A 22770-nucleotide genomic window follows, 5' to 3' on the forward strand; every position below is an offset into this window, starting at 1 on the left:
TTTCATTTCAGAAATCGGCTGATAGTATTATGGGCACTCCTTTGTAGGTAACTGTCTCCTTTTCTCTTGCTGCTTTTAAGATTCTCATCTTATCTTTAATCTTAGGTAATGTAATTATGATGTGCTTTGGTGTGTGCTTTTTTAGGTCCAACTTCTTAGGGATTCTCTGAGCTTCCTGGACTTCCTGGAAATCTGTTTCTTTTGCCAGGTTAGGGAAGTTCTCCTTCATTATGTTTTCAGATAAGTTTTCCATTTCTTGCTCTTCCTCTTCCCCTTCTGGTACCCTTATGATTTGGATGTTGGAACGTTTAAAGATGTCCATTTTTGGACTTCCGCCAAGATGGAGGTTTAAGGTGGATGTGCCTTGCCTCCTCTCACAACCAAGTTTAAGGACAACTAAATATTAGCATCAGAAAACACAACCAGAACACGGAAAACTGAACTTTTCGGAAGTCCGCAAACAACAAATTCTTCGGCCCGACCGGTAAGGGGCGAAACCGGTGGCGGGTGAGGAGTTACAAAGGAGAACTCGACCGGGCGCTGGCGCGGAATCCAGACGCGTGAATCCAGTCGCACGGGTTCCAAACCCAGGATTGGACCTAGTGAGCAGCCCACCGGGTGAGCGACTACGGAGGAGTCAGTGGGGAGGCGGTGGCAGCGAGTTGACTGTGGGTGCCCGGTTACGCGGGGTGGGACCGGCTGCGGCGGCAGCGGCGTCGGCGCCATTTTCCCCCGCTCTGACCACGCCCCCACATACAGCGTCACAACCCAGCGACCTGGGACTCCAAGGCGCCGCTTCTCTCACTTAAAGGGCCAGAACAGACCAAAAATGTCGCAGGGGGACCTCAAAGTCCCGGAGATAAATCTAAGTGACGAAGAAATAGCAAATCTCTCAGACGCACAGTTTAAAACACTGGTCATCAGCTTCCTCACAGATCTGGTGGACTATAGCCACAAATTAGAGAAACATATGAAGGCTAAATTAAGGGAAATGAATGGAATTCCACAGGAAACCCATAGAGATGAAAAAAAAACTGGGACTCAACTCAATGGAGTGAACCAGAAGGAAGAAAAAAATGATCAATCAGAAAGGAATGAAGAAATAAGAATTCAGAAAAATGAGGAGAAGCTTAGGAACTTCCAGGACATCTATAAACGCTCCAATATCCGAATTATAGGGGTACCAGAAGGGGGAAAGACACAACCACCAGTGGAAAAACTATTTGAACAAATAATAAAAGAAAATTTCCCCAATCTGGCAAAGGAAACAGACTTCCAAGAAATCCAAGAAGCCCAGAGAGTACCAAAAAAGTTGGACTCAAGAAGGAACACACCAAGGCATATCATAATTACATTAGCCAAAATTAAAACGAAGGAGAGAATCCTAGAAGCAGCAAGAGCTAAGGGGACAATCACCTACAAAGGAGTCCCCATCAGGCTGTCAGCAGATTTCTCAAAAGAGACCTTACAGGCAAGAAGGGCCTGGAAAGAAATATTCCAAGTCATGAAAACTAAAGACCTACAACCAAGATTGCTCTACCCAGCAAAACTTTCATTTAGAACGGAAGGACAGATAAGGTGCTTCTCAGATAAGACCAAATTCAAGGAGTTCATCATCACCAAGCCCTTATTATATGAAATGTTAAAGGGACTTATCTAAGAAAAAGAAGTTAAAGAAACATGAACAGTGAAAGGACAACAAGCTCACAGTTATTAACAACCACACCTAAAACGAAAGCAAACTAAAAGGACAGCTAGATCAGGAGTGGAAACATAGAAATGAAGATCTCAAGGAGGGTTAGCAACAGGGGAGTGGGAGGAGGAGACGGGGAGAGAAGGTACAGAAAACAAGTAGCATAGACAGTAGATAGAAAATAGATGGGGGGGGGGGCAAGAATAGTATGGGAAATATAGAACCTAAAGGACTTGAGACACATGGACATAAGCTAAAGGGGGGGGTAATGGGGGGGGGGGGGGGGCAGGGTGGAGGGGAATGAAGGGGGGAATAGAACAACTGTAACAGCATAAACAATTCAAAAAAAAATAAATAAATTTATTTAATAAAAAATAAAAAAATAAAAAAAAAAGATGTCCATTTTTTAATTGAGTTGTTTATTATTTTGGTGTTGAGTTTTGTAAGTACTTTATAAATTTTGGATATTAACCCCTTATCCAGATGTATTGGCAAATATGTTCTTCCATTCTGTGGGTTGTCTTTTCATTTTGTTAATGATTTTCTTTGCTCTGCAAAAACCTTTTAGTTTGATGTAGTCCCATTTGTTTATTTTTTCTTTTGTTTCCCTTGCCTGAGGAGATATATCTGTTTAAAAGTTGCTATGACCTTTGTCCAAGATTTTGTTGCCTTTGGTTTCTTAGGTAGATGATAAATAGCTATGTTGGTTAATCTCTTTTAATTAAGACATTCCAGTTGATATTTTATAATAATATTCTAACATGTAGTATTATATGATTCTAGAAGTTGGGAGTTAACTAACATTAATGATGAACATTTACCTGATTTTCATCTAGTTTTACTAAGGGATGTCTTGCCAATGAAGAGCATTTCCAATACATATATTAAAGTCATAAAATAATATAAGCCCATGTTTCTATTCATATTGAAAAATATTCCTATTTTGCCATATTTGCTCAGATCGCTAGAAAATACAGATATTACTCCATTCCTGAATCATATTTTCTTTCCTTCCTTCCCAGAGGTAATCACTGTTTTGAGTATGTGTATTAACTTCTGTCCACACTTTTATTCTTTCTTATGTAAGTATGCATCATGAAAGTATATTGTTTTATGTGTTTTTAAAATTTACATGAACATATTATACTACATATACGAGGTCTGTGTGGAAAATGCCCAACCATTGTTAATATAACGAGAACAGTGTGTGCAACATTGATGTAACCTGGCAGCCGAGGTGAGTGGACCGGAATGTGCATGTATGAACAATGATGACTTCACTGTACTAGTCAGTGGGGGCAGAGCAGTAGACGATGTTGAGTGAGCATGTGTACTGTGTGGCCATTGTGTTCAAAATGATTAAGCAAATAAAGCCATGAATTTGCAACAAATTTTGAATTAAACTTCAACATTCCTCCACGGAAATTATTCAGATGATTCAGAAGGCCACAGCTGGGGGCAAATGGTGTTTAGCACCTTCAACATGACACTGTACTTGCTAATGCATGATGTCTCATGCAGAGTTTTTGGTGTTGATCAAATCTCCCAGGTGACTCAGCCCTCCTACAGCCCAGATTTGGTATCCTGCAACTTCTGAGTTTTATTCAAAACTAAAATCACCTTTGAAAGTTAATTTTATTGCGTGATTCTAAAACCACCTTTGATGGTCTGATTTTAGACCATCAGTGAGATTCAGGAAGATATGAGGGGGCAGCTGATGGTGATTGGGAGAACCATGTGAGGTGCCAAGGTGCCTACTTTGAAGGGGACTGAGATATCATTGCCCTATGTACAGTATTTCTTGTATCTTATATCTTTAATAAATATCTCTATTTTTTTATATTATATGACTGGATACTTTCTGGACAGACCCTGTATTCTTCTGCGACTTTTTTCATTCCACATTATATACGAGTGAAACCTGTGAGTGTGTGTGTGTGTATATTTATATACATATATCTGTGTATATATATGTGAATATATGTGTACACATATAGCTGCATATATCCATGTGTACACAGATAGCTGTATAGATCCATTCCTCTATTGATGAATACCTAGTGTCTCCTTGTGTACATGTGCTAAAGTTTCTTTAGGGTGATAACCTAGGACACATGCTGAGTCTTAATATACATGCATCTTAAATTTTGGAGTGATTTCACAATGTTTTGTAAGTGGATTGTTTAAATTTTATATTTCTGCCTTTGGTATACACTGTGGGTTGAATTGTGTACACCCCCTTTCCATTTATATGTTGAAGTCCTCACCCCCAGGTGTTCAAACTGCAATTGTATTTGGAGTAGGGCTTTTAAAGAGCTGATTAAGTTAAAATGAGGCCACTGGGGAAAGCCCTAAGCCTGACTGGTGTCCTTAGAAGAGGGAATTTGGACACACAAAATAGACATCATGGAATTGCTGACACAGAGAAAAGACCTGGTAAGCACACAGGAGAAGGTAACCATCTCTGTAAGCCAGAGAGAGGGGCTTCAGAAGAAATCCAACCTTCCAACACCTTGATTTTGGACCTTTAGCCTTTGTAACAGTGGGGAAAAAATTTCTGTTGTATAAGCTATCCACTCTATGGTATGTTGTTAGGGTAACCCTAGCAAACTAATATAATATATGAGAGTTCCAGTTCCTCTATATCCTCACCAACACTCAACATCACACTTTTTAATTGTTAGGCTAATAGTTGAGAAATGGTAGCTCTTTAAATTTGAATATCCCAGTTACTAAAATTTAAAAAATGACCACTTCTCATGATTATTAATCAATAAAGTCCTCATCTATGAATTACTAGATCATATACTTTGCACACTTTCTATTAGATTGTCTTTTTCTTATAGATTTGAAGGAGTTCTTTATATAAGCTAGATAATGAACTAGATATTTTCTATCATCTTGGTCTCCATCTGTGACTTGCTTATAAACTTAACTGCTTAGAAATTCCTATTACTATTTTAGTCATTCAGATAGAATGTTCTGTACAGTCATGTACTGCGTAACAACATTTCAGTCAGCAACAGGCTGCATGTATGGTAATGGTCCCATAAGATGATAATGGAACTGAAAAATTCCTATCACCTACTGATGGCAGAGCCATGCTAATGTCATAAGCGAACACATTGCTCCCTTGTTTGTGGTGGTATGGATATAAACAAACTTACTGTACTGGTAGTCATATAAAAGGATAGCACATACAGTTATCTATAATACATAAGAATGAATAATGGTAATAAATGACTCTTACTGGTTTATGTATTTTACTAGGCTATATTTTTATGGTTGTTTCAGAGTGTGTCTTTTCCATTCATAAAGAGAAAAAAAGTTTTCTGTAACACAGTATGCTATTATGCCAGCAGCAGCCTTATACATTTCCTGTTCACTGTATCTCTTGATTGCATCATTTTCTTTTGTTCTTGATTTAATCTCACATTGCTTTTGTACAGTAACACACTGTACAGGCTTGTAGGATAGGAGCAATAGGCTTTATCACATAGCCTCCATGTGTAGCAGACTTTACAGATTTGCGTTACGTATGTACTCTATCATGTTGGCACATGATAAAATTGCCTAATGACACATTTCTCAGAACATGTCCTCATTAAATGGTATGTAACTGTATATGTCTTTGAGGTCCGTTTAGTCCAAAGTATAGTTTAAGTCCAGTGTTTTTTTAGTGATTTTCTTTTTGGATGATCGATTCTTGGTAAAAGTGGGGGATCCCCCAGTAGTACTGAAATTCACTACTATTATTGTATTGTTATTTATTTCTCCCTTCAGATCTGATGGTATTTGCTTAATATATTTAGATTCTCTGATGAGTGGTACATATATACTTACAGTTGTTTTATGCTCTTCAGGAATTAGCTTTGTGGCTACCTAGAATCCTTGGCCGGATTTCCTGGCCAGGTTGGGCTGAAGGCTATGCTTAGATGTTGGGTGGGGCCGTTGCCTTACTTTCTGCTCTTGGAGGCTATAGAATGTATCCTGAAGCTGCTTAGCATCTTTGCCCAGGCTTCCCTGTTTAGTGGGGCAGGAGGCTATGCTCAGCAATTGGGTGTGGGCAGTGACTTGCTTCCCTACATGATGAGCTGTAGCTTGTGCTTCATGGTTGCGTTTCATCTCAGGCCAGGCTTCCTTCTCTAGTGGGGCTGAAGGCTATGCTCAGCAATTGCATTGTGTAGGCCCTGCTGACTTGCTTCCCTGTCTAGGAGGGGCTCTAGAATGAGCTCCTCCATCACCAAGACAGCTCTCTGGCTGCTGACTCAAACCAGGCAAAACTGTCAGTCAAATTCCCTGTCCAGCTGGGGCCACTGGCTCAGCTATGCAAATATCACAGCCACTGATTTGAATCTCTTCTCAGACACCACCACTTGACAGGAACACAGTCTGTCAAGATCCATGCACTTGTTGTGAGCCTCTCCTGCCTTCTCTATCTCTAGCTGACTTTTTCAGTAATCCTCATGAAGCATACTTAAATGGGCCTCCCATGATTCATCCAGAGTGGTAGGGAAGCTTGATGTCCACCTTGTGCTGTCCTTTTCCCATTGGAGAAATTGTAGGCCCAGGAGGACCGCCTCAGCACAGCACTGTGCTGACCTGGGGGAGGGGCGATATGGGCAAAGTGAAAGTGCTCCTCTTGACCTTCCTAATGCAGTTTTTCTCTGCTTTCATAGTCCAGGGTGTTGCTTCAGCCTTACCCCTGTGTTCTGTGATCTTTACAAAGGTATCTTGTCAATGGATAGTGGCTCGTGCCCTTTCCCTGAGAGGGAACTATCTGTTTTGCTGTCTGTCTGACATCAGTGTTCTGGTTCCAGTTTTATTAAACCATTTTTTCATACGTGGTGTCTCCATATTCAGTTGTTTCAAGCATAATGGTAAGTCTTATCTCTGTTATTGCATCTTAGCCAGAAGATGTTCTACATATTGTTTTCATAGCGAATATGATATAAAAAATTAATTCCCTAAATATTTAAATAAAGAAACTATTTTTGCAGATTGACTCTTCTAATTATGGTTTGGAAAGAATGGCCCTATTGTATAAGTGTTTTTTACATTGACTTTTCCAATACTTTTCTTTATCTACAGTTTATCCACAGTTGGACTAGATTATTGTATATAATAATGTAATATAAATCACAAATACATTTATGTTTTATTAGAATTAGGTTATATTTAGTACTTAATGGAACTCTGCTGAAAAGATTTTATGCTATTTTTCATGCTTGTTTTCCCCTAATGTTATTCTACCAATACAAAGAAATGAGATAAAGAGGAGAACTTAGACATACCTTTCTATTGCCTGAAATTTTGTACCACTAATGTATGTTCTGGAAAAGGGCATCCTTGTCCTGTGGCATTTTGCTATCAAAATAAATTTCAAGAGGTAGCAGTTTTATTCTGTTTTCAAGTTATTTCCTAGAAACCAGTCATTTAATTCAGGAAGAGATAAAGAGCCGAGTTTTAAAATCTATATACCAAGAAATGCCTCATTTATGAATGTATACACATTTATGCTCATAAATTGGGTAATTATACACCTAACAACTCTATTCATTTTATCATTATTCACTTTGTATATATAAAAATGAAGACTTTTAAATTTAAGTTCTGTGGCCTGGGACTCATGATTGGGGCATAGTTATTTTTCATGCTTCTGTTCAATGTTAATATATACAATTCCATGGAAAATTATAGAATATCTTGTTTACTCTGTGCCAAGTACTGCTATAAACATTTTTCTCATTTAAATAGATTTTAGAAGAAAAAATATTTAAACAATAATTTTGCAAAAGTATATATGTATATATAGATCATGTATGTATGTGTGGGTTTGTATTAGTTTCTTATTGCTTCTGTAACAGATAGCATAGACTTTGTGGCTTAAAACAATAGAAATGTATTCTCTTACATTTTGGGAGACCAGAAATCTTAAATGAGTTTCACTGGGACAAAACCAACCTGTTGGCAGGGCCACATTCCCTGGGGAAGGTCTAGGGGAGAATCTGTTTCCTTGCCTTTTTTAAAGGTGCATTCCTTGCATTTGTTGCTCATGGCTCATTCCTCCATTTTCAAAGCTATTAGCCACACTGACTTTTCTTTTGTTGTAAGGTCTCCCTCTTATAAGAACACTTGTGATTACAATTTTGTCGTAGCTGGACCTGAAGATCCTTAACTTAATTACACATTTAAAGTTTATTTTATCATGTGAGGAAACATAGACAGATTCCAGGATTAGGGTGTAGATATCTTTTATGACAAAACAAAGTACAGGGTCCTGCCAAAGTCACACAAAAACAAAACATGTTAGAAACCAGTACAGTTTGGAAAGAAGTTTTACAGATAGATTGATAATATAAGAGGTCTTGGAGTTTTTCTGTGAACTTCCAACATTTTATATTGTTGACTGATTTTTTCGTTTGTTTCAGTAGAAACAACAGGGCATTAATCTTCAGATTTTTCCTGATGTACTTCACCTTCTACTCATCTTACCCTATGAAACCAGTGCTTAGTAATATAAAGTCATGAGTTCCTAAGTTGGAGCATGGGTTACATAGCCTGATTAATTTCCTGGTTGATAATATATTTAGAAATAATTTATATTTCATATTTGAACATAGGTACATGTTCAAATATGTGCTTTCTTATTTTCTTTAAGCCTTTTTATTATCCTCTTCTTCACCTTTCTTATTCTCAACACTAATGAAGGATTGGCCACTTTGTCACTGATGCCAAAGTTTTTCTAAGCAATATGATGAGAGCTTGTAGGAGAGAGTTCTAAAGGTTCCCTGATTCCTACAATATCATTGATCTCTGATCTAGATTATTTTTTCTGTTTCTGTTCCAGTGTTTACATTTTATCATATATCTTTGGAGGGAAAATTTTATTTGGCATTTCTGATATATGGTTCAGTGACTTCTAGAGTTATCTATAAATATGTTTTAGTATGTAACTTTAGTATGCATGTATTGTTGAATATTTTATAAGCTAAATGTTTACATTTTCTTTTCTGAACTACAGGATACCAGAAGGCCCCATTGATCAGGGGCCAGCTTCTGGAAGGATTCGTGCTTTAGAAGAGCAACTTGTGAAGGCCAAAGAACAAATTGAAAATTATAAGAAACAAACGAGAAATGGTAGATGCTTTAGAATATTTTTCTCTACGACATACTGATATTAGCATAAATAGTTGAGAATTTTCTTTCATTAGAATATTGAAAATGCTGATACTCCCTATTCTTTGTCTGCAGGTTTAGGAAAGGATCATGAAATCCTAAGGAGGAGGATTGAAAATGGAGCTAAAGAACTTTGGTTTTTTCTACAAAGTGAACTGAAGAAATTAAAGAATTTAGAAGGGAGTGAACTCCAAAGACATGCAGATGAATTTCTGTCAGATTTGGGACATCATGAAAGGTACAGGTACTTTTTTAATTTTAGTCAAGATGATAATCTCAGAATGGGAAACTAAAACTTTTGGTAATTTCCCTGCTGAATGGTCAGTGATACCTACCATATTCATGAGTAGGAGAATACATGAGATCTTAAAGGGCAGTAATTATCAAATGCAGTTCATCAACCAAAAATATACCCCTGGAAAATATTATTTAAAATATATTTCTAGGAATCTTTATACCCTATACCCTAAATAAATTGAAGGTGGTGGTGTCAGCTAACAATACATTGGAAATCTTCCTGTAAATTCCCTTCATATACAATTAGTATTTGAAGTGGAGTCTGTAGTTTTCTGTTACAGTATATTGGAACTCATACTGAGGCTGGCAATTATGTTTCTAATTCAAACACTAAAAACTTTAAAATAGCCTCTTTTTTAGAGTGTCTAATTAAAGATTCATAGATTCTTGATGAAACAGAGCATTCTGTTCATTACCCTTCCATTTAGTTGCTAGAAAGGAGAAACTGAAATCTGCCTAATTAAATTTGTTTCTTCTGTTTGTTCATTTTTGAAAGTATGCAGTTTATATTACATAGAAAAGAAAGGATTTTGGTGCTGGTGGGTTCATGTGAAACAGAATGGATCTGAGAGTCATTAGAAATACAGTGGAAACTGTCCTTAGCTCTATTATATTTATAAGTCTGTATTCCCAGTAGGAGTGTGATGGCAATTACTAATCTCATTAGTTAACAGTAAATGAAAAATTGTTGTAGTAACACAACCTACCACTGTGAAGAAGAAAAGAATTACCCTACAAGCAATGGATTCATATATATTAACATCATCAGCAATATGCTAGAGCTTTTGAAATATCGCTCTACTGTTTTAAGCGAAATTACAAATAAAATCTATCAGTTTATTGGAATCATTTCAACATTAATGAATCTACAGAAATAAGACAGTATAAATTTTAAGGGATATTGAATTGTTATGCCACACATTTGACAGACCCTTTAAAATTTTTAGCCTAGTTGCAATCAAGCAGTAGTTAGACCATTAGACCAAATGGATAGAATATTAGAATGTTTAAAGTTTGAGTGATTTAATTAGATTGCTTGAGAATTTAATTTTTAGGTCTTTTGTAAATAAAAAAATTATTTAAAAAATATTTTTGCTGCATATACTTGTTACTATATGTAGAAATGCTGTACGGATGTACAAATGAGAAAAGCCAGGTCCTGAATAGTTTATGTACATCATTGTTAAATTTTTTGGAAGTTGAATACGTTTCCTGATACTGCCTTTTAGTATATGCTTATGTTAAGTAGTAACATTTCTTACTAAGGTACAAGGTCAATTTCTCTTGCTGTCTTTTGAAGAAAGTATAATGAACTGTGGATACAACCTCACAGGGTAGTAAATTAACTCCAGGCAGCCAGATTAGAACACAGTGGTACAGATAATGAGCAAAGCACAATTAAACGTTAGAGAAATAACACTTAATGAATGTACAAATAGAGGAGATTTGTGCATGTGAATATGTGTGTGTGTGTATACACATATGTGTATACAATATGCCATCTTACCAATAATTTTCAGGGTCCTTAAGTGTAAGAATTAAGACAAGCATTTATGTTTGCCTTTGGGGATTTTTACATTACACAAAAATCTTTATTTCATTTTTATAAGTACCCAAATTATAGTGTTAGGTTATCTCTAGACTGAAAGCCTGTGTTGTCTGAGAAATCAAAGGTTGAGATGATCACTTTTCTTGTTCAGATTTCCCTATGAATCACTCAGCTTCTGTGTGTGTGTGTGATGGGGGGGGGGGTTCAGAAAGGCATCAATTATAGGGAAAAAAATTAATGAATTTTGTTTCTTCCAAAGGGCTTTCTTTCTTTCTTAGAACTTTGTCTGATAGAAGCATTTATTCTCTTTTTGTTTGTTTCCTTTCCGAATCACCTGTATTTTGCCCAGTATAATGTACACTTTTTTTGCCCAAAATTTTGAGGGAAAACTAAGGTTGCACATTATATACATGGGTATATTGATTATATATCATGGGTATAATAATCCCACGTATAATGTGCACAAAAAGGTAGATGCATGTTATATGTGAGAGCACATTATACACAGCAAAAATATGGTAACTATTACAGTATCGCTTACATGTGATAACACATGCATGTCTTAGTCTGTAGCTCTGTGTGCCTTGACAAATGTTCACAGTTTTAGAGCCACCACCATAGTCAAGATACAAAAATTGCTCCTGCCCCAAGAAATCTCATCATGCCCCCTAGTAGTCAGCACATTCGTCACCACCAGTCTCTGGCAGTAACCAGATCTGCTTCCTGTCCCTATAATTTTGCCTTTTCTAGAATTTTATGTAAATGCAATTAGTCATACACTGTGTAGAATTTTGAGTGTGGTTTATTTCACATGGCATAATGTATTTGAGATTCATCCATGTTGTTTTGTGTAGAGGTAATGCATTCCTTTATATTGCAAAATAATATTCCATTGCATGGTTATATCACAGTTAGTTTATCCATTCACCAGCTGAAAGGCATTTGGGTTGTTTTCCATTTTTTGGTGATTATGAATAAAGCCTCTATGAACAGTAACACACATGTTTCTTGAAGAAATATATTTTCATTTATTTTGAATTAATATCTAGGAGTGGGATTGATGGATCATAAGTTGAGTGTGTGTTTAATTTTATAAGACAGTGCTAAACTCTTGTACAAAGTAATGGTACTATTTTGCAGTCTCACCAGTAATGTATTCCAAATGCTCTGTATTTTTGTCTGCACTTGGTATTTTTTAATTTTTACATTCTCCCCCACTACCCACCACCATTCTAATAGCAGTGTAACAGTATGTCATTGTGATTTTAATGTGCATTTCCTTACTAATGATGTTGAGCATCTTCTAATGTATTTATTTGTCTTTCATCTATCATCTTTGATAAAATGTCTGATCAAATCACATGCTTAATTTGGGGGGAATTGTTTGTTTTATTATTGAGCTCAAAGCATTTTTTACTTATTCTGGATACAAGTCTTATTGTACATTTTAGAAAGCTAATTTTAACAGCCATGTGAAAGAGAACTTGGTGCCAAGAAATTAGAAGAATTTTGATAATGAGCTTCTGGATCTGGAGAGTTGCAGTGGGAATAGAGAGAAAGGGATGCATGTGTGAAAAAGAGAAGCTGCAGGACTTGGTAACATCTGTTGTGGGGAGAAGGGGGAGTCAGAGGTAATTGAGGACTTGCATTTTGCTAGGAGAATAGCTTTCATTAATGGATATTATTGTTTCTTGTGTACTAATTTGGCTTTTTTCCCTGGCAAATTGTAATCTCCTGAGACCTGAAACTCTAGTTTAAACATCATCTCTACCTCACAGTGCTAAGCACTCACTATTTTAGTTAGTGTTCAGCAAGCTATGTTTTTTCTTTGGTGGGGAGGCAGGTATGTGCACTCTTTCACTGATTATTCCATACTCTACTTTGTGCCTTTTTGTAAAAACAAAATTTTATTCCATTGAAGGATTTATGAAAATTATGCAGCTAAGGAAAATTATGTTATTGAGGTAAAAATATTCGTCAGTAATTGAGAATCCTAAAAATTGTGAAGACCAACGAAGAAAAATCAATTACCTTGAATAAACCTGGAAGTTCTAGTTAATTTCAACAGTGGTTTCTGCAAAAGAGGGTGTATCTGTTAGAAGTCAGCTAGTGAATGCAGGGGATCATACTGATAAGAAGCATGGGATTGGAAGAAAGCCTGACATTGACGGGTCTTTTTGTACTCAGTATTCTTCACTTCATGCTTGAGTCACTTTGGAGGACTTAAGTGATCCCTGTATGTAAAAGTAGTCTTAAGACACAGTTATAGACAAATCCGTAAAAATAACATATTGTTTCTGGTTTGGAATATGATTCTGATGCTCAACAATGGAGAATGGACTTTCTTTTAATTGAATGTGCATGATAAAAAATATTGTTACTCAATATACCTAATCATTTGTTTACAGTTCATGTGACATTTACTTTAATAAGGATTAGTTCCTTCACTTTGGGATTTTCTTGCTTGAATTACATCTGTTCTGTGCCAGTCCCCAGGGAATTTCTCTCTTTAACATTTTGAATCAGGTATAAGCAAAATACTCTTCTTGTGGTTCTTCAGTGGCACAGTTGAGAACAGAGTAGGACATTTACAAGTTTTATGAATATCATAATACAAAAACAGGAATGTAACAGAAAATACAAGGAACGTAAATGTAGCCCTGCTTTTGAAGTAAAGGATTTGTTGCCTGACATTGCTGGCTTGCTGTCAGAGTCCTGGATTCTGTTCTGTTCTACCAGTCGTCTTCAGGCACCTATACACTGCCCCCCACAGGACTAACTCTGTTCTGCTGGCACTTTGCCTGGATTTGTATTTCCCAGGCTTTCACCTGGCTTCATACCAGGCCTTTAGATTTACCAGCTCCCTTCTATGTTTCTTGATATCTTCTTAGTTAAAACCAAGACAGCCAGATTTCCAGCTTTTGGGACACTGTTAGGAGATTTCATTTCAGAGTGGAGTCATTGAAAACTGAGCATTTTTGTAAAATGGTTTTCAATCACTATGTTTCCCAATAATGGGCCACAGCTGAAACTTTCTATTTGATTATTCTCATGTCTTTGGCCAAAAGATGATAAATTATGCAGGATGGTAACCTCTAAACATTATTGAATCATCAAAAAACGAGTTTGAATTTAACATCATTTTCTGGTCTGGTCTTCCTTATATGACCTCCAGTGGGCAGGCCAAGAAAAACATATTTAAAAAGCAAACTCGATTTTAGTTGACTATTATGTGCTTCTCTTTTTGGTGTTTGGCTTTTTTGTTATAAGCTTGGTTATTCCACTTCCTAGACAGATTGGAACGGATATGAATAATTAATTGCCAAGACATAGTACTGATGTAACATAGTAAAAACATTCACTTTTATGTTTTCACTGTTCTAATTTACTGTTAAGAATAGATAGAGCTAGGCAAGGGTGGAAGCAGGGTGTAAAAACCTATTCAAAGGCTACTGCTGAAATCAGATGAGAAAAGATTGTGGCTCAGTTGATGGCTCAGTGTTCACTGGTGGCAATGCCAGTGGGTGATATGTGGTTAGAAATTGACTACATGGTTGCTAATAGATTGGTGGGGGTTGTTACAGAAAGAGAGGGTCTTGCTTTTTTTATGGTAAATGTAAGTCATGACTTTTATTTAATGCACTACAAATAAAACCATCTGCACCAGCCCTAAAGTTTCTCTTGGTAATGTAATGTCCTGGGTCTGTTAGTTTACTTTGTAGCAAATTAACCATATTATAATTGAAACTGCGCATGCTACATGCAAATGAGAAGTATCTTCATAATTATTTTATTAGTTTAGGTCAAGAATTGTCAAATTATGGCCCAAGGGCCAAATCTGGCTCATAGCTTGTTTTTGTGAAGAAAGTTTTATTGGTACACAGACACACCCATTACTTTACATATCCTCAATGGCAGCTTTCCTCCTAGAAAAGCAAAAGATGCCTATAAAGCCTACGACATTTACTACCTGGCCCTTTATAGAAAAAAAAGTTTTCTGACCCTTGGGTTAGACCATCACTTAAGAGTTATGTCAAAAATTTTCTCTGATCTCCTTTTTCAGCCATTCAGTGTTAAAAGTATAAAGAGAAAATTTAAGAGGGGACAGGAAATGACAGTAGTAAGAACAAAAAGATAGTATTCAAATCCTGGCTGCAACTTAATTTCTTTCCCTTATATTTCTTCCTTCCTTCCTTCCTTCCTTCCTTCCTTCCTTCCTTCCTTCCTTCCTTCCTTCCATCCATCCATCCATCCATCCATCCATCCATGACTATCCACTTCCCCCTGGTCTCTGTAGTGCTCTGTGTTGGGAAATAAGTACAGTTGACTGGCTAGAAGTAGGTTATTTTTACCAGTAAAAATGTATAATAGTAATGAATCTTGGATGTTAAAGACTAATTGAACTTCACATCCTTCATGTTCAGTGTGAACACCAATCTTTATTAAGAATTTTACTTTCTTCTTATGGTTGTGTAATCCTCTGGTGAAGTACAAAAAAGTAAGACCTCCAATGTTGTTTGCTTTTATAATAGGTCAATAATGACGGATCTATACTACCTCAGTCAAACAGATGGAGCAGGTGATTGGAGGGAAAAAGAGGCCAAAGATCTGACAGAACTGGTCCAGCGGAGAATAACATATCTTCAGGTAAGAAAGTTAGGTTAAGAAATAAACTTGAGCCCTGGCTGGCATAGCTCAGTGGATTGAGTGCCGGCTGCGAACCAAAGTGTTACGGGTTCGATTCCCTGTCAGGGCACATGCCTGATTTGCAGGTCAAGTTTCCACTTGGGGGCACACAAGAGGCAACCACACATTGATGTTTCTCTCCTTCCCTTCCTCTCTCTAAATAGAAATAAAAACAAAATCTTTAAAAAAAAAAGAAACAGGCTTGAGTGAAAAAGAAGGAAAATCATAATAAGAGTTGCTGTTGGTTTTTAGTCTTCCTAGCCCTTGCTTTTTGACAGTACTCACTCACTCATTTGACACATTTATTCAGACAGACTCTCTGTGATGCCTTGAGTAGAAGACAAAGATGGCCAAAATAAGCCCCCTGCCTTAAAGGGGGCTACTTCTGTGCGTGTGTGTGACACACACAACTACAGTGCAAAATAGAAAGTTCTACATTTTATACAAGAGATATAGATGAAATCCTCATTGGAAGATGGAGATTTTAGGGGTAGTTTTGTGGAAAGAGTGTTTATTGAATTTAGTAGTAAAGGATAGTTAGGTAAGATTTAGACACACAGGAGAAGAGCACACTAGTTGAAGCATATGATGTGGGTAATGGTCTGTAGCTGGGAAAGGGCAACACAGGAACATAATGAGATGTGGGATATGTTAGTTTGTCTGGAGTTTTGGGTTATGTGAAAGGAGGGATGGAAAATTAGCTGGAAAGGCTTATTTGGTTTGGGAGCTAGATTGCAGAGGTTCTTGGGTGCAGGTTCAGCTTTATAGGTTAAGCTTTAAGTAGTAAGTGGTCACTGAGACGTTATTTATTGCATAAAAATCATTTTAACAAGAAATAGGAAGTAAAAATCAAGGGTAAACCCCAAGTCCCAAGCCCTTTTCACTTTATTCTCTTCATGTTTTGTTCTCTTTTAGTTAATAATATGCATATCTACTCTAACATATTTGTGAGGATAGAATTGATTTCTTTTTTTTTCTTCATCTGCTGCAAGCTTTTTTCTATTTTGGAGTCACAACCTACTTTTGAAAGGTTTTTACTCATAAGAGTGGGATGACGAGAGTGGTGCTTTAGTGATATTAATCCGAAAGTAGAGTTTTGTTTAAACTGTGTTAGTATTGAAAGACACTAGCAGCAAGGAGACCATTTAGGATATGAGGATCATTCAGCAAGTGGTAAATATTGAGGTATGTGGCAATTTGCATTGGAAGCGCAGAGACAAATTGGAGAGACTGGAAAGGCAGAATTGATAGGCCCTTCCGAGTAGGTGAAATGGCTGAAGGAACTGGGATAATGGAAGCATCATTAATTGACAAGGAGCTTACAGATAGAATAGTCTTCAGGGGAAAGCAATGTCAATAAGTAGAATTCTTCAGTACTCAGCTGAAATTATCATGCTTATCCTTTTTTTTATCCTTATCTGAGGATATGTTTACTGATTTGAGGGGGAGAGGAATGAGGCAGGAGGAGGGAGGAGAAAGAGAGAAAGAAAGAAAGGAACATTAATTGGTTGCCTCGCTGCTGGGCATTGAACCCACAACCTAGGTATGTTCCCTGACTGGGAATTGAACCCATGACTTTTTGGTGTACAGGACAACACTCCAACGAACTGAGACACTTGGCCAGGGCACATGCCTGTTCTTTTCAATACTATTGATGGTATGTATGCTTCCAATGTCCAATCACTCTACTTTCCTTTCATGGTTAAAAGGAGAATTATAGCAGTGACTTGATTCTGTATATGTTAAGGTGCACATTTTCTTATGCTTAAATAGGAAAAAATAGAAAACCAAGTGTTTAAAGAGATCACTGAAAACCGAAATGATCTTGGCATGCTGTCTTGGTCTCATACTCCTATGTCCATTCATCAGAGGTGTCTGTAGAATGGGAAACACTTGCCTCCTATAGAGAAGAGGTAATTATCTCCTATCAACTAGAACTTCATTCAATGAACTATAAACAGCTGGTGGTGCAGAACTATCATCTCATTTAAAATGGAAAAACTGTGGTTTCTGAGTTTCTTCCATTTCCACATATTTATTAAATTTTCACCCAGCAAAATTTGTATTTAAACTATGATTTGCTCATAGTTCAGCTCCTCACACTGTAACAAGAAACTAGTTTAGTTTTTTTTCTCTTGTTTTTTAAGTGACCGAGCACTCTTACCTATAGTGCAAATTTGACCCTCTGCTGATTTCTCTGGTTCTGTGTGAGACAATCTCACTTGTAAGTCCTGCTAATGATTTAAAACAACCTTGACTTTTTAATTTTTTAGGCACTGGCTAAACAGCATTTCACGTGAACCTTAACTTTAGTTTCAGTTATTACTATTTAACAAATTCTTACTTTCACGCTTTGTTTTTTCCCCCAGGGGAAAAGTGATTTTCAGTATTCAAGGAGACAGTGAAAGTCTTATTAGAAAAAAAGTTTTAGAAAATAATTTTCTTTAATTATTTAATATATTCATGGTCATTTTTTTAATGTAGTCAAAGTTTATGTGAAGTCAAGGACTATATTTTTAACACCTTATTTGTTAGAGGTTAAAGATAACAGTCACTCTTCATCTTCTCTGAATAGAGGTGAATAAGAGTCCTTTCTCCCATTCCAACAAAATTAAACATACATATTTTTAAGGAACACTTTTAACAGGAATATTTATTCCCATTATATTTTTAAGCATGAGAGCTATTTTAAAAGAGTGGTATTTTTGCTGGTTTAATGAAATGGATTAATTAGAAGAGCAGAGCTTTTTATGTGATTTTTAAAAAATGATTACATTTTCCCCATTACAACTTTTTTCAGCACCATCATTTCTCCTGTCAAGTCAATGCATATCAGAGGCTATCTAGGATTGTTGGAAGTGTTCTAGTTGATGTTCTGCCAATAAAATAGCCCTATAGCTTTGGATTTTTCTCTTGCTCAGATCTACCTGAGGTTGGTGGGTTTTTGTTTATTTGCTTATTTGGAGGTTTGTTTGTTTGCTTTTTGTTTTAATTTTGAATTTTGGTATGAATCCTCTTCCACCGGAGTGAGTAGAGTGACTGGACTTTCTGGGTTTAGTAGTGCCAGGGTTTGTAAAGGAGACCATAGATTGAAGCTGCAAGTATCATTAGAAATAAAGAGAGGGGTTATATAGTATGCCTTATGAGGGTTGGTTATGTTTAAAAGGGTAGGGATAGGACAGTTACTGTGTTTGGTTGTGCAACCAAATGACTCAGTGTCCTGCCTGTTGTACTTATATAATAGATGAGAAAGGAAATAAAGCTGAATCCTGAGAGAAAGCTTTTGAATATAAGGAATCCTTCCTGTGTTCAAAGCCTGCGTCCCATAGAGGCTTTAAATAATCTCTTTAAGTGTTCATTGCTAGAGTTCTTTTCTTCAAACAAATGTTATGTTTTCCTTTTACCTTATATAAGAAGATACAGTACCATATTGTCCCCAAGATTTAAATTGTTAAATAAAAGTTGGTTTATTGTTTTTTAAAAGGAACCTATATAAGCCAAAATTTCACTGAAAACACAAAATCATTAGTTTGCCAACAAGTAAGTAGCATTATAGATGTGATTTAAATGTGCATTAAATGTTTGAAAATATGTTAGGCTTAAACTACAGCCTTCTGTTTCTGGATAAGATGTAGAAAACACTTTATACATTGTTCTTCTGGCTAATGACAACAAAAAGAAATCCTATACGGAGTTAATTTCCTTTGTTTTGTTTGTTGCTTGTTTGTTTTGCCTCCTGTATATCTCAGTTGGGGATGCTAGAGAATCTTTCAAACTAAAAATACCAGTTTACGGAGCCAAAATTCCCCAGAATTTATTTATAAAAAATTGTGTATTTATTCTCATGTGTTTAAACTTCAGTCGTCTTCAAAGTACTCTTCCATTTGAAGCCAAACACTTATTGAGATGTTTTTTCCACTGCTCAAAACAGTTTTTGAATTTGTTGATTTTGATGCCTTTTAATGCTTCTGCTGTTTTTTGTTTCACCTCTTCCACAGGGCAAAATGTTTCTCTGTGAGGACTTTTTTCATCCAAGGAAACAGAAAAAGTCACTTGGAGTGAGATTGGGAGAATAGGGAGGGTGGGGCACAGCCATCTGCCATTTTTGGTCAAATACTGCTGAACACCCAGCATAGTGTGGGCAGGTGCACTCGTAAAACACCCATCATGACCCGTCATGACGTGGGCAAACACGTTGAAAGAGTTTTTGAAAACAGTTCACTAAAGCTAGACACAGCCTCTTACAACAATGCCAGCTGATACATTGACACAAATGGGTTCCTAGAACACTCACCTAGCTGGGGAAGCCCATACTTCAAGGCACCTGCTTTCCAAAAGATAATTCTAGGTTTTTTGGGTTCCCCCTTGACCTACCTTATTCCAGATGAACATCATGGAAAGTTGCTTCCTTACCCTTTCTGGGGGCGAACAGCTGTGGAGATTGAACCCACAGGCTTTTCACCATATCTGCCCTGAAATAATGAGGGCACCTCTACCTCTTCCAGCTGGCATTAGAACTGCAGAGACTTTGGACAAAACCCACTATAGCCACACTGCAGTAATGAGGCAATTCCCATTCCTCTTCCAACTAGCTTTGAGGGGGAGTTAGGAAGAGGATGCCATCCAAGAAACGGAGTTTTAAACCTCTCTTTGGAGTCCGAGGCAGACCTCTGAATGTGCCGTGTGTGAAACTGATCGGAAACAGAAAGAGGTTTGAGAACTGAACTCTGGTCTAATATATTAGCCGAGTTTCAGAATACCCTGCAAGTGGGGCGGAGCAAAATATCAGTGAAAAAGGCTTTTAACCATTAAATTGACATTTGAGCCACAGTCCAGGAAAGTGAACTAGGAATCTAAACAGTTAGACTGCCTACTAAAGTAGAAAGAGAGTCTCATAATATAACACTCGTTATCATACCAGGAAAATCTTAATTCAGATGACAAAAGATAATCAGCAGACACTACTCGGAGATGAGACACAGATGTTGGAATTACCTGACAAGGATTTTAAAGAAGCTATAACAATAAAACTGCCCCATTAAGCAATTACAGACTTGAAACAAATGAAAAAATAGAAAGCCTCAGCAAAGCAACAGATGATGATACAAGGAAAAACCAAATGAAAATTTTAGAACTGAAAAATACAGTAGCTTAAGTAAAAAATTGGCTCAGAGTACAGTAGCTATGGCAGATGGTAGAAACCTTTCTTCAGTGCACTTAAAGTTAGATCAACAGAAATTAAGCGATCTGACAACAGACAGAAGAAAGGTTGGAAAAGGTAGAGTCTCAGGGACCTTTAGTGGGGCAACAAAACCTTTTCTATGTTTGTGTCTGTGGAGTCCCATAAGGAGAGTGAAATAAAAGTGAGGATTTGAAAAAAATAACTGAAATCTTCCTAATTTGATAGATCATTCAGACAGATAGGGAACTAATGGCCTTAATGTCATATTAGACCAGCTTGACTTAATAGACATTTATAGAACCTTCCATCCCAAAACTGCAGAGTACACTTTTTTCATGTGTGCATGGATTATTCTTCAGAATAGATCACATATTAGGCCACCAACAAGCCTCCATAAATTGAAGAAGATTGGAATCATATCAGGCATCTTTTCTGACTACAATGGCATGAAACCAGAAATCGACAACAGGAAGAAGGAAACAGGAAAAAACATAAATGCATGGACTGTAAACAACATGCTACTAAACAACCAGTGGCTCAAAGGGGAAATCAAACAGGAAATCAAAAATTACCTTGAAATAAATAGAAATGAAGACACAACTTTTCAAAATTTATGGGATGCAGCAAAAGGCAGTTCAAAGAGGGGTGTTTGTAGTTGTACAGGCCTACCTCAAGGAACAAACACATTTAAAAATCCCAAATAAACAATCTAATTTTACACCTAAAGAACTAGATAAAGAAGCACATACAAAACCCCAAGCAAACAAAGGAAGGAAATAATTAAGGTCAGAGTGTAAATAAATGAAATAGGAATTTTAAAAAATAGAAAAGAGCAATGAAACTAAACCTGGTTCTTTGAAAAGTTCAACAAAATCAGCAAACCGCTAGCCAAACTAATCATGAAAAGAGAGAGAGAGAGCCCAAGGAAAATGATAAATGAAAGAGTTTACAACCAACAAAACAGAAATACAAAGAATTGTTAAAGAATACTAGGAACAGTTATATGCCAACAAATTTGACGATTTCGAAGAAATGGATAAATTTCTAGAAGCATATAACCTCTCAAGACTGTACCAGGAAGAATTAGAAAATCTAAACAGACCCATTACTACCAATGAAATCGAAGTGGTAATCAAAAAACTCTCAACATACAAAAGTACAGGACCAGATGGCTTCATAGCCTATAGGTTCAATAAACAATCTATAGGTAAACATCATACTTAGTGATGAGAGACTAAGTGCTTTTCACCGTATATTAGGAATGAGGCAAGGATGAACACTATCATCACTCCTGTGCAACACACTATTGGAAATTCTGTGCAGTGCAATAAGGCAAGAGAAGGAAATAAATGACATTTGTAGTAGAAAGAAAGAAAATTATCCCTGTATGCAGGTGCATGGTTGTCTACAAGGAAAATCTCAAGTAATCTACTAAACAATAACTGCATAACAAACTCATAGAGTAAATAAGTGAATTTAACAAAGTTATGAAATGTATGATCAGTGGACTAAAACTAATCATATCTCTACATCCTAGCAAGAAACAATTGGACACCAAAATTTTAAGACACAATGCCCTTTACAGTTGCTCTAAAAAATGAAAATGTAATATTTAGGTAAAGATACTTATCAATTGCTGATGAAATCAATCAAGACCTAAATGAGTGAATGGACATTCCCTGTTCATGAGTTGGAAAACTCAAGATAGAAAAGATGTCAGTTCTTTCCAAATCAATCTGTAGGCTAACACAATTCCTATGAAATCCCAAGGATCTTCTCTCTCTGGAATTTATATATCTATAAATTGATTCCAGAATTTATATAGACAGGCAAAGGAACTAAAATAGCTTATGCAATTTTGATAAAGAATAAAGTTGGGAGAATCATTTTCTAATATAATGACTTAAATTACAGCTATAGTTATCAAGATAGTGTATGCTATTGGAGGAGGGGTATACTTATATATATATCAATGGAACAGAATAGAGTCTAAAATAGATCCACATATGTATGCTAACTTTTTTCTATCAAGGTGAAATTTATATAACATAAAATTAACCATCTTAAAGTGAACAATTCAGTGATAACTTAGTACATTCACATGGCTGTGCAATAACCACTTCTATCCAGTTTCAAAATATTTCACCAGTTCAAAAGAAAACCTGATATGCATTAAGCATTTGC

The 22770-nt window shown here is 36.4% G+C and overlaps 1 protein-coding gene across 5 annotated transcripts in view; it reads left to right on the forward strand.

Annotated features, from left to right (window-relative positions):
• Window positions 1–22770, forward strand: part of FUT8 (fucosyltransferase 8) — a 231580-nt gene that overhangs the window by 151794 nt on the left and 57016 nt on the right. For all 5 annotated transcript variants that reach the window (XM_037125938.2, XM_053673294.1, XM_037125937.2 and 2 more), the window contains 3 exons: window positions 8718–8833; window positions 8948–9110; window positions 15251–15365. In XM_037125938.2, the coding sequence (XP_036981833.1) occupies window positions 8718–8833; window positions 8948–9110; window positions 15251–15365 (394 nt within the window). The remainder of the gene's footprint in view (window positions 1–8717; window positions 8834–8947; window positions 9111–15250; window positions 15366–22770) is intronic.

Source organism: Artibeus jamaicensis, unplaced genomic scaffold (assembly GCF_021234435.1).
Source record: "Artibeus jamaicensis isolate MK-2021 breed Jamaican fruit bat unplaced genomic scaffold, CSHL_Jam_final contig_851, whole genome shotgun sequence".
In the NCBI taxonomy this organism is placed as follows: Eukaryota; Metazoa; Chordata; class Mammalia; order Chiroptera; family Phyllostomidae; genus Artibeus; species Artibeus jamaicensis.